The sequence below is a fragment of the Lynx canadensis genome, chromosome A1, assembly GCF_007474595.2.
Source record: "Lynx canadensis isolate LIC74 chromosome A1, mLynCan4.pri.v2, whole genome shotgun sequence".
NCBI classification, from domain to species: domain Eukaryota; kingdom Metazoa; phylum Chordata; class Mammalia; order Carnivora; family Felidae; genus Lynx; species Lynx canadensis.
Window position 1 is genome coordinate 101559783 of NC_044303.2, and position 13041 is coordinate 101572823.

The window sequence follows — 13041 nt, forward strand, 5'->3', positions numbered from 1 at the left end:
CTGAAGCCTGCTTCAGATTCTATGTCTCCCCCTCCCCTGCTCACACTCTGTGTCTCTCTGTCTCTCAATAATAAATAAATGTTAAAAAAAATTTTTTTAAAGAAACTGGTCTTTAAGAATATCAAAACCAAAAACTTCTGGTAAGTAAAATAAGCCTAAGCCATCATTTTTGGGGTTTTTTTTTGTTTTTTTTAAATCCACACCCAAGGTTTTTAAAAGAAAAACTCATAATCTGTTGTGTATTTTTTTTATGATGGATATATTACAATTTTAAGAATAAGCCTGAAAAAGAGTTTTAGCTACTCAGGGAATTTATGCTATGTTTTTCTGTTTTAGAACTTGGAAAAACAGCTTATTTTTTTGTGTTTCTTTTCATTTTCAGATAATCAATTTATTCTGAACTTCAAATATTCTACGCACCAACTTCAGATAGTTCTGCTAATAAACAGGAGTGATTAAGACAACATCTGGCTTTCTTAAAACTCTTAATTCTGAAACATTTCCCCTGAACTCTGTTAATGATAAGAAGCAAATGTAATGACAAAAGCGTCCTACAGGACCAGACAGGGCAGGTGGGACAGGGGCAGAAAGGAATGCCACGTGCATTTACAGCTATCCTCCTCCTAAAAGGATTACCTTCTGTGTAACCAAAGCAACCGCAAAAGGATCCTGTGCAGGTTGTAGCACAGCTAGGGAAGAGATACATCAGGGGCATGATCGTGGCTCCTGGTTGAGGGGCTAAGACTTCAGAAAGAAAACCTCTTCAGAACCTAGGGACAGAGACGTGAGGAGTACCCAAGGAGGGAGGAGAAACAGATTCCCTTTTAGAGAACTTTTTAAATTCCCATTTCTTTTGAAGGATTCCAAATGTGGGCTAAGCTAACTGGCTCCTTTGTAAATACCGTGGCTATCAGTAGCGAACATGTTGCTAAGAGATCAATTTTTCTTCAGAGAATCCTAATTTAGGATTCAAATCAAGAATCAAAGACTTCAAAAGTAAGTTTATTTGTTTGTTTTTGTTTAAGTGACAAAACAAAGTTATTATGAACCATTCAAAGTATTTCCAAAGTCAGTAACATAAAAAAAGGTGAGAAAAGGCGTGCGTGGGTGACTCAGCTGGTTAGGCGTCTGTTGATTTCAGGTCTGGTGATGAGCACGGAGACTGCTGGGATTCTCTCTCTCCCTCTCTCTCTCTCTCTCTCAATATAAATATATAAACTTGAAGGAAAAAAAAAAGATTGGTAGATATTTTAAAAGAGAAAAGAAACATTTTCGGTAACAAAAAGCACTGACATAGGAATTGAGACCCTGAATTATTTTTCCTTCCTTATGTGTGTGCTCCTGGCAAGGCTGCTGTTTATGTCCCATAAGTGTATTTCACTGAGCTCACGTGTTCTGACTGCTACACACGGAAGGAATGGGAAGCAGGGGAAGGAATCAGAAGGCTACTAGCACAGCCAAGGTTAAGAAAGGACGGTGCCTTAGGCTGGGATCGCAACGGTGAAAATGTACAACAGGAGCTGGATCAGGAAGGGGTCGCCGCAGGCCTGAAACCAACTGGAAAAGGATGGCTACGGAGGCCGGAAATGGAGGCCGTCTGACCTGCGTACCTGGAAGAGGGGTGCCGTTCACCAGAGCAGGGCACGAGACGAAAGCACTACCTCTGAAAGCAAAGCTTGGCAGCTGAACATGCTGAGCTCCAGGTCACAGCAGTGCGGCCGAACGTCTGAGCTCAGAGAGAATTTTCTTTGAGAAAGGTCGTTCTAGGTCAAAGAAATGACCAAAATATTGGGACTTTCTAAATCAAATTCCTAAAGTGAAACCTCAGAATCGCCACACCGGCTCAGACCCTAGCCCTTTCAGGTCCAGTACCACAGGTTCTTTCCATCAATGGGTTATCTACGAAAAATCCGCACCTAACGTCATCGGTAACAACACATCAAAAGGGCAATACCTGCTTTGTTTCTTGAGCAGTCCTCAAGTCTAGCACAATGTAGCCTATAGTTTCCTTGGCTGAAGATACGGGATCCAAGGCAAAACACTGCAGTTTGATAGGCGTGCGTTGCAGCCTGTAATGTAACAGTTTATGTTATAGACGAACTAGCTTCTGCTTAATATTGAGCTGATGTTCTGCTAGTTTTGAAAAGCTGCCTGCTACTAGCAAGACAACTATAATTCTTTCGGATAATCTCTATTTTCTGCAGAACTTCAACTGACATGAACTATTCATCATGCCTATTTATCTTTACACCAAGTAATACTACAACCACATCAAAAATCTTGGTCTCTCTCATCTGAGGAGCTATGCTGTAGGTCAGTGCTTTTCAAGCTTCTCTAACATACAGAACTCTTTAAAAGTTACTAAATTAAAATTGAACATGAATCTTCAAGATTGATTTTAAATTATCTTTACACTGTCAGACACACATAAAACTACCAATACACATATATGCTTAAAGCTCTTTTTGTCACTAAAATGATGAAATCAACTTCAGAATTAAATACCATAAAATCACAGACTATTGAAAGTAATAATTCATTGTAATACACAACAATGTTCTGTAAGCATGACCTTGGCTGGTATAGCAGGGGTTCTTGAGAGTCTGAAACCTCTATACTGGCTCATACATAAGCTCATTAGATTCGACCATCACTGTTACCTAATGGAATGACTATAAAACTTGCACTTGGCATACAGTCATCATTTATATACATGCAATTTATCTGTGTTCTTTTCTCAGCTTCCAACACGCAGAGTGGTACCACTTGGCATTAACACAACTGTGAACACTGCGGGCACTAATACCTCCTATCAGGACTCTGTGCAGATATTCCGGAAGTCACTGAACACAAAATTTTGATCTTCTAAGAATTTAATGCCCTTGCAAATCCCCCAAACAAATCCATGGACCGATTTGGCCACATAAGAAAATAAATTTCTCCTTACATTGACTTTTTAACTTCGTAATTTTATTTGCTTTAGTCCTAAGACACACCAATGAATGAAGTGATTCTGTGCTTTTCAGAAAAATGTTTTTCCAATCCTTTTTAAAACAGAAGTAGCCACAGTCTTGCTTGTTTCGAGTCATCTGAGCTCATGAAATAAATAAGAGGCTGTAGCTTTAAGCCTGTTTTATGTACTGATATGAAGTGTTTAAAGGGCTAAAATGAAGTATAAAATTTATTAGAGACCCTTACATAATTACTATACACATATCTCTACATATCCTTAGCAAGCCAGATAAAGTTATGATAAAGGAAGTAACAGAAATTACAGTGAATTCCAACCCATGTTTAATATTGGGTAGCTATCATTACAGCACTTCTAGAGTATCCTCTCAGACATCAGGGAAAAAAAAAAAGCTACGTGTAATGGTTAAAAACTTAGGCTCTAGAACTCAAATGGCTGTGCTCTACCATTATCCAGCTGACTCCCTTGTAACAGGTTACTTACCTTCTTAGGCCTCAGTTTTTTCATCTGTAATTGGGGGAAATCCTAACACCCACTTCATAGGATTGTCTTGATGTTCAAATGAATTACTATTGCAAAGTACTTTGAAAACTTCCTAGCACATGAGAAAACCACTAAACAATTATTATCATTGTTACTATAATCTAGAAAGATAGAGATTTATTCATCTCTAGCAGCCTAAAACCTAGAGCAAAACAAATGGAAAACAACAGTCACCTGTGCTGATGGAGTGCTTTCCTGTCGATCTCCCAGGCTAACTCGGTAGCAAATTCTGGCTGGTCGGTGTGGTTCACAGGGTCAGTAGCCAACTGTTCTCCGTCAAACTTTGCTTCTACTATAAGCATATGTTTTGGACGCTTGGGGAAATGACGACCTGGAAAAAAAAGACCATACAGGTTAATCAGAACTGTACAAAAATCAACTATGATCTTTTAGCACTTTTTAAAAATACACATTAGGAGTTGTTGACTTATATAGTCCACTAACTACCTACTAATGTGTACTCTCACGTACAAATTCATGATTCATAAGAAAGAATCAAACTAAAAGCTACAATTTGTAAATTAGTGATTCCAAAACATTAACGTGCACATGAATCACCTAGGGACTCTGTTAAAATGTAGATTATGGTTCACTAGTCGAGGCTGAGAGGCCTTTTTTTAAAACATTTATTCATTTTTGAGAGACACAGTGTGAGTGGGGGAGGGGCAGAGAGGAAGACACAGAATCGGAAGCAGGCTCCAGACTCCAAGCTGTCAGCACAGAGCCCGATTTGGGGCTCAAACTCACAGACCATGAGAGCAGGACCTGAGCTGAAGTCAGAAGCCCAACTGACTCAGCCACCCAGGTGCCCTCTGAGAGGCACATTTCTAACAAACCCCCACATGATGTCAATGCTATTGTCCTTGATTCACACTTTGAGCAGCAACGATCTCAGTGACGTTTAGAAGAAAAATGTGATTCCACTAATTTTAGATATTACTGTATCAGAAGTTAAAATGGAATAGTCAAGTCTTCTGGAGAGCTGGGAAATAACCCAATAAGCAAAAGCCAACCAACATGCATCATAATTTTCCTGTTAACACAGTTAGGAACACTCAGCAAATCAGCCCAAGAAAAACAGACACACGTATTCATTCATTCAAATCACAAGGACAATGTTGTCAATCATTTTAAAAATATTCTGTCTACCTATCACTTTTCCCTGGTACTGCCTGACCCCCTTCTTTCACCATTTACTAAAGGCATTATCAGAGTCAGGTATTCTCTATGTCAAACGATGGGGTACAAACAAGAGTAAAACAGAGTACATCGCCTCAAGGAATTGAGGGTCTAGTGGAAAGAAGCAAACTGAAAACAGTGCCAACAGGAAGCTAAAAACTAGGGAAGAATCTCACAGTCAACCTGTTTGTAGGTCTGGCGCAGGGCATGGTGTTGAGACACGTGTCTCAACACGTTTTGACCAATATTAAATAAATACATTCCAGCTGCTACTCACCCTGCTACACTCTTCTCAGTAGGAAGTAAAGGGGTCAGAGAGATTCTTGATTGCAATCCTCTGACTTTCAACCTGAAGCTCTCGCTTCAAACTCCCCATTTGGGAGTCTTAGTACAAGTGTCTTAGCAGGGGTCTCCCAATTAGCACTTACAGGGGCCTCTCTCTGGACATCATTTTGAGCTGCTCTAAAAGATCATGGGGTTCCCCAAATGCATTTCATGTCTGTCAGAAAGCCTGTATTCTCAGTCACACCATCATAACCATACCATCCAGTTAGCCTGAGAACAGAGGATACGTACTGGAACGAAGGGCTGCCTCCCTCATTCCACAGACAATACCTTGAGAACAGAAACCTTGTCTTTTTCATCCATGGATTCCGGCACATAGCCCAAATTTGGCTCATGGTAGAAACCTCATCATTTTCTTTTGAATAATGGGTATTTCTAGAAGTGTAGTCAAGAAACTGCACGTAGCTCAAAATAACTGAAGAGATGGGGACGTAGGGACAGATGGCAAGAGAGGAGAAGAGGCTGAAAAGGCAGGCAAGAGGCATACCGTGAAGGGCCATGAATGCTGTTCTAGAAAGTACAGACCTTATCCTCTAGGAAACTGTAGGATTTTTAAGACAATTAAATTCGCATTTCAGAAAGATTACTCCTAGATGGTAATGTGAACAATAGACATTCTCTGGAAAGGGGGGGAAAAATTGATGAAACAGACCACTGAAAAGATTACTACAAGAGATCAAGCGCATCATGAGGGGCTCAAAGCGGGGCACTCACAGTGGAAACTTCCTCATTTAAAAATTTTTTTTTTTTTCAACGTTTATTTATTTTTGGGACAGAGAGAGACAGAGCATGAACGGGGGAGGGGCAGAGAGAGAGGGAGACACAGAATCGGAAACAGGCTCCAGGCTCTGAGCCATGAGCCCAGAGCCTGACGCGGGGCTCGAACTCACGGACCGCGAGATCGTGACCTGGCTGAAGTCGGACGCTTAACCGACTGCGCCACCCAGGCGCCCCGAAACTTCCTCATTTAAAAGTTTACGTGAAGCATCTCGTATGATTTTAGCAACAAAGCTTGGTGACCATCTGGAAGAAGGGGATGGAGAAGGAACCAGGAAGATGAAGAGTCCCAGGTTCTGGGCTTGAGGCAACAACACGGTTATGATGAATGGAAACACAAAAGGAGACAGTTTGAACGGAGGTCCATGGTCCGGTTTTAGGTATGTTTAGGGCAACACCTAACCAACAGCCCTGAATCGAGGTTCTCTTCTCTGCACACCGATACTAAACTTGCAGATAATGCTCTCCTACTTACAGATATAGGCTGCCTCCCTATTTTTTAGAACATTGAACTCCTTGGCTTTCAAAATCCTCCAAGGTCTGCTCACTCCAGCTACACAAGCTTATTTGACCAGAATACTCCTCAATGTTCACCTCCCTTGATCCTGGTCATCTTGCGGGACCTCTTCATCATTCCATCCACCAAAATTACTCCATCATTGGCCTGGGGTTTGTTTTTTATTTTCCGTTTTTCTTAAGTTTATTTATTTATTGTGAGAGAGAAGAGAAGCAGAGGGAGAGGGAGAGAGAATTCCAAGCAGGCTCCGTACTGTCAGCGCGGAGCCCGAGACGTGGTTTGAACTCATGAAATGAGAGATCATGAGCTGAGCAGAAAGCAAGAGGCAGGCAGTTAATGGACTAAGCTACCCAGGCACCCCTGGCCTGGGTTGATCTAATGGCCAGCAAGGACTTCCTCCCATCATTACCTAACTACTCAAAGCCCTTAAGCCATCATCCCCACCCACCCCCAAAACCGATGTTTACAGCCCACATCCCATATTTTTAATATTATACTGCACTCCAACATACTGTGTCCTGCCTGTGAATTTGATCTGCTGAAGAAGACAGAATCCTACATCCTTGAAGGGAAAGAACGTGCCTTTTATTTGGGTTTCCTCATAGGAGGGAGCAAGTACCAAGTCCAGAAGCTTTTGTTGACCAATTACAAGGGGATTTCAGCCCTCCATCTTTAAACAATCAGTAAGAGAACAGCTAAAAATGCTGCCCCAACAATTTAGGGGTTCTGGTCAGTTTTCTGTGCCAAAAGCCATTACCACTCATTTCCTCTTACCACCCACTCCCCCCCCCAAATAGTACCAGGCCTCCACAAAATATCTCCAATGGTGGGGGAGGGGGGCGGAAGGCAGCCATTCCTCAGGCCCAACTCAAGAGGATTGCTGTGATCAGATTATTCAAAACCCATCTTCTTTTTTTAATTTTTTTTTTAACGTTTATTTATTTTTGAGACAGAGAGAGACAGAGCATGAATGGGGGAGGGGCAGAGAGAGAGGGAGACACAGAATCTGAAACAGGCTCTGAGCTGTCAGCACAGAGCCTGACGCGGGGCTCAAACTCACGGAGCGTGCGATCATGACGTGAGCCGAAGTTGGACGCTTAACCGACCAAGCCACCCAGGCGCCCCTCAAAACCCATCTTCAACTTACCTAGCAATTCCTACTCCCTCCACTTGCCTGCAGCTTCTCTCCAACCACACTGAATTTAAGCAAGAGCAGAATGTGCCTGGCCTTTCCACACCTTAAGGGTTCTTTCCTCTTCCCTTTGCCTGGAAAGCCCACCCTTCCCCTTTTCCCCTGACACATTCCTACTCATCCTTTAGGACCCAAATAAATGTCACCTCCTCCGGGAAATTTTCCCCAGAGCTGGTCTTTCCTTCTCCCACAGCCTGATGAACTATACACATTCTCCAGGCTATACTGTTTACTTAGGTTTTAGGACCCGGGCTGTTTTACCCCTACATTCCCAGCACAGTGCCTGACACTCCATGGGCCTGCAATAAACAAAGGTCACTCCTTCAACACACCAAACTTCTAGGAACGTATATAACAGACCGTCTTGACAACTACTCCTCCTAAGTCCCCCATCAAGACTTAGTAAAGGGAACGCCCCCGTAACACTTCAGACTGCAGGAAATAGGGATTCGAGTCGAAAGCAAAGCTCTCACAAATGGGATCACGGGGAGGCCCCTGAACAGAACGTGCTTTCCAGGCACCTTAGCTCACGAGTAAAAGTCATCGACATGCTGCTTCTGATGGAAATCGTTTTTCCTACGTTCTCTGGGGCTCCGGCTATTCACGCTAAATATCACCTATCCCTAATAGCTCTCACGCTCCCTTGAGAGGTTTCTAAATCAATCGCCTAACAGGCCTCAGGAAGTACAACTTTGAACAAGTCTTGCGGGACTGCAAAAGGAAAGATGACAGGGTTCGTAAGGTTAACAAAGTCTCAGTCGCACGCCACTCGGTTAAGTAAGGAGGCTGCAGGTGCAAATGCAAGCCCCTTGGCCGCTCACCTTCTAGGATGGATACGACGATGAGCAGTTGGTCGGACTTGGAGACCATGGTCGCGGTGGGCGGCCCACAGGCGGGGTCTGCTTGGGGGAAGAGGGACCCGGGTGAGATGGTGGAGGCCCGCGACCACCAGGAGGAGGGCTCCCTCCGGGGCTCCCACCGCCCTCCCGCGGCCCCCGACGCCGAGACCCCGCTCCTCGGCCCGGGCCCGCCGCCGCCTGCAGCGCGCCCGGCTCCCCTGCCCCGGACCGCCAGCCCGACCCTAGCCCTGCCCCGACTCCACGGAAAGGCAAAGGCCGCTCGGTCCCCCGGACTGTCTGCAGGGAGAAGCGAACCCGCCACCGGAGGACCTTTTGCCGCCTGTGTGGCCGCTTTTCAAACGCCCGGGCAGCCGCAGCGGCAGCCGCCGCGCCCCGCTTCCGCCTAGCAACCAGGCCCGCAGGCCCAGTGCAGGGAGGGCGAAAGCTGGAGGACAAAGGGTGATAGAGACCAGGGCAGTCGAGGATAGAACGCCCCTCAGCCCGCTTCGCCTCCTGCCCTTTTATGCTATGTTCCAGAGCCCTGGGGAAAGACTAGGCCATCACCTCACAGCGCCCCCTGCTAGCCGGATGGGGGAAGGCGGGCGAGTTGGCGGGGACCGACTGCGCAGGCGCACTACTGCAGCAAACGCTGCCTGCAGTGCCCCTGCGTGGAGTGTCAGTGTGGTGTAGTCTCTGCTTTTCCCCCCCAGACACACCTGGGAAATCCAGGAAGGACACTGAAAACACGCACACGCACACACAAAACCAGCTCCGTTCCGATCCCCGGTGTCACTACTGCTTAAAAATTAGATCACAGAGTGATCTAATGAATCTCACATCATCTACTAGACGAAATTCAGACTTAAGTCTGGACTGAAAAAAATCTCTAAGTAGGACTCGCGCCACACCGCGAGTGTTCACGTTTTGGAAACAAGTCGCGTCAATACGGTAATTACTGTAACTGCTGGAGGTGACGTAAACTCTCCGAGAATTTCCTGTGCTTTAGAAACAAAAACACTGTCACGTGGGTAGGGGAATTAAAAGTATAGGTTCTTCGGGCCCCCTGACAACCGAGTAACTAATTAGCACAATCAAGACCCCAATTAAAGAAGGCATTCCTCCCAACCTTCGGGCTTTATTTTAGGAAAGATGAGAAATCTTTTGGGGGTTATCTACCTTGAAAATGGACCTCGGGCGGGGTAGAGGGAGAGAACAAGGAGGAAAAAACAATCCCCACCCCACCCCCATTTGTGCCCAAAAGGAAAGGAGAAGGATGTGGAGATCGGGCTAGACGACTTCTAAGACCCTTTTCCGTTCCCTTCAGAGCTCCTTGAAATGAGGCATTATGCAATATAAAACCAAATCATCTACTTTGGGTTCATCACTGAACAATGCATTGTTTTGTGTAAGATGTACATACAGAATCCAAAGTAGATACCATAATATAGTAAACCATCAAGTACCCAGAACCCAGCTTCAACAATTATCATTTAAAGACCAATCTTCATCTGCTCTGTTAACTTGCAGGAAGCCCCTAATATCGTATCAAGTTATCTCTTCGATATCTACCTGTGAAAGAGAAAGATTTTTTTTTAATTTTTTTTAACGTTTTTATTTATTTTTGAGACAGAGAGAGACAGAGCATGAATGGGGGAGGGGCAGAGAGAGAAGGAGACACAGAATCAGAAGCAGGCTCCAGGCTCTGAGCCATCAGCCCAGAGCCCGACGCGGGGCTCGAACTCACGGACCGTGAGATCGTGACCTGAGCCGAAGTCGGATGCTTAACACTGAGCCACCCAGGCGCCCCGAGAAAGATTTTTTAAGTAAGATTTTAAGAATCTTAAAAGATCTTAAAGATTCTTAAAATCTTACTTAATTGCATTATTTTACCTAAAAAATAAATAAATAAAAATAATTCTCTAAAACCTTTAAGTATACACCGTTGAAATTTCCCTGATTGTCTAATAATTGCTTTCCAGTTGTTTTCTTCAAATCAGGATCCAAAGAGGTTCCAAAACACAATGTACTTGGTTGACCTGTCTTTTGCCTCATTTAATGGATAGGTCGCTCCCAATTTTTTTTTTTTCCCCTTGAAACTATGAAATCAGTCAGTCATGTATCCTGCGGAGTTTGCCACAGTCTCAATTTTGTGGATACAATACAAATGTCATTATTTTACACACCCTCTATGGAGCAGTCTAATAAATATGTCTACACCGACAATACTCAAAGATCATCAAACAGATCAACAACAGCAAGCAAAATACAAGCTTATTATGGTGTGAAACACTCTTTAGTTTAAGCCTTAGGCAAAAGGAAGCCAAAGCAATGAAACCAGTGTCTCCAAAGGAGAGAATACTCCTGGAAATCAGAATCTGGGACCTACTTCTACGACTTACCTGCTAGGTGACCTTAGACAAGTCCCTTCACCTCTCTGAGCCCCCGTTTTAGCTCTACAATAGTAGTATACATAATTTCTTAGTTCAGGACCTAAATGTATTAAAGGCCGTTTGGTTATCATCTTTTGATATGAGCAGTAACAGACCTTAAGTTAGCAGCTGTAGAGAACTAGGAATTGCCATCAACATGGCCTCGTTGTTTTTGTTTTAGGATCTCCATCCAGCAGGGCTGAAAAGCTACATTGTAAGCCATCACTGGATGCCAGAGAATAATCTCAAATCAGAAAAGAAAAATCTGACAAATCATTAGAATTAACTCAGAAACTTTCACATAGTACAATTTTCATATAGTTCCCTTTAACTGGACTTTCCCCCTCCCCTGAACAACACGATTACTCTCAAAATCATGACATCAGAGCTTCTGAAGTCATTGACGTAGCTGGTTCTCTTTTTACATACTGTACAAAACTAACGACAGAAAATTCCCCATATATCCCATCCAGAAATGAAATTATAATGCGAATCCGCAGCGATAGCCTCTTCACCTGTTATTCTATCATCTAATTTTTTCATATGCGATATTCAACAGTGGTAACTTCAGTTCTGGCATAAACCCTATGTCAGCTTAAATTTCACTTAGGTAAATGCTAAGAGGATAGAAAAATGTTGTCTAGTCGACAACGTGAGATTCATTTTAAACATGCAAATTCAAATTGTCAACCTAAAAGCTTATCATATTAGGTAGCTTTCTCTTTCTATGAATTTCTGTCAAAAAAACAAACCCCAAGAAAGCAAAGTATTTTGATTCATGTTAGGTCTTTTTCTGAAGCTATTGTACATTTTGGAAAAACACTCTCTTTATAGTATGTCTCTATAGTTTTTACCTTTTCAGCAATATTTCTGGCCCAAGACAGGAAGGATCAGGAACTATGTTCCCCTTCCTCAGTCCTTTCCCTTGTCTTTTCCCCTTGTCACCCTACACACACGCACTCACACATACATGCGCTTAGTGCAATTCCAGACAAGCTAACAGGAGTAACAACGTGAACACATTTATTGAATAAGTGCTATTTGTCAGAGCATAGGGCCAGACCCTGACCCTCCAGAGAGTCTTAGAAAATAGTTTCCTTCTGGCAGAGGGAGTGAGAGTGGAGGTACTAACTGGTACTCAGTGTCAAGGTGACTTCACTTCCAACTCAGCCTCTGATATCGTTAAACTTGGCGATGAATTCAGGTGTCCTTACTCCCCTGAAGAAGGGCCACTAACACCCATGATGAGAGAGGCAGGGGAGCCCCAGAGGGAAGACCCATGCATACCAGCGTTCCAAGTTTCCACCATGTTATTAGCTTTGTGACTTAGCCAAGTCACTTTCTTCTGAGCCTCAGTTTTCCCCTCCGTGAGACAGGATGTATTTGTGAGGATTAATTGGCATTGTTTCTGTGAAGAACTTGGGCCATAATGAAATCTCTGAATGTGGTAGCCATTTTTATTGTTCACGTGGACGGATAATTTATTCCAGTCTTCGTCATTTGTTTCTTTTTTGGTTCTACAAAGACAACCATGTTTTTTTTATATCCCCTCACCTTGGCCTATATTTATGTTCTAAGGGTTCTAAGGGTGATATCTGCCCCCCCCCCCAAAAAAAAATGTTTGTCTCCCTGGCTCTTGTGAAAGACCAGAAGAGAGAGTTCCAAAGTCCAACACTCCTTCAGGTCAGGCGGTGCTATTAACTAGTGACGAATGCTGGGCTGCACCAGGACAGAAGCAGAGCACTGTGGTTGTCTAAAGGGACAGCCCTTCTCTCCCCAGCTGGTTATTGCCATGCAGCAAAAGCCAGATTTTCCAAAATTCCTTAAGAAGCTAGAATTATAGATTTTAATGTGCACGCATTTGATTTTTAAATGCTGGTTACTAATTTCAGTTAAAAACCAAAACAACAAATGGCGGCCCTTGGATATACACAATGTGGTGGACCTCACACGCTTTGGTCTCCTCAGATGCTATAAATATATTCTCATTCAAATTAAAGACATAACCCCCCCCCAAAAAAAAAACCCGTAACAACACGATACAAGCCAACCAAAACTTTTTCCAGCCACACTTTAGTTACCTCTGACCTACATTCCGTAAGGTGGTTCTAATAGGCATTCCTGAAGGGCAGAGAAAGGATAGTAGAAAGGAAAAGAGAAGAGATTATCTTAAAGTGGGAAGGAGAGGGGTGAAGGACAGTGTGGTGGGGACCCGCATTCCAACCCTTGACAGAACTTTCAGGAAGGGA

At 43.6% G+C, this 13041-nt stretch overlaps 1 protein-coding gene across 2 annotated transcripts in view; it reads right to left on the reverse strand.

Annotated features, from left to right (window-relative positions):
* The window catches only part of CEP120 (centrosomal protein 120), a 75040-nt gene extending 66252 nt beyond the window's left edge, over window positions 1–8788 (reverse strand). The window contains exons 1-4 of one of the 2 annotated variants that reach the window (XM_030317154.1): window positions 8694–8788; window positions 8346–8423; window positions 3689–3845; window positions 1955–2069 (exon numbers count right to left, since the gene is read on the reverse strand). In XM_030317154.1, the coding sequence (XP_030173014.1) occupies window positions 1955–2069; window positions 3689–3845; window positions 8346–8394 (321 nt within the window). In that variant the 5' untranslated portion in view covers window positions 8395–8423; window positions 8694–8788. Of the gene's footprint in view, window positions 1–1954; window positions 2070–3688; window positions 3846–8345; window positions 8424–8678 lie in introns of both variants that reach the window. The other variant, XM_030317155.1, reaches the window with a different exon arrangement.
* Between the last annotated feature and the right edge of the window lie 4253 nt (window positions 8789–13041).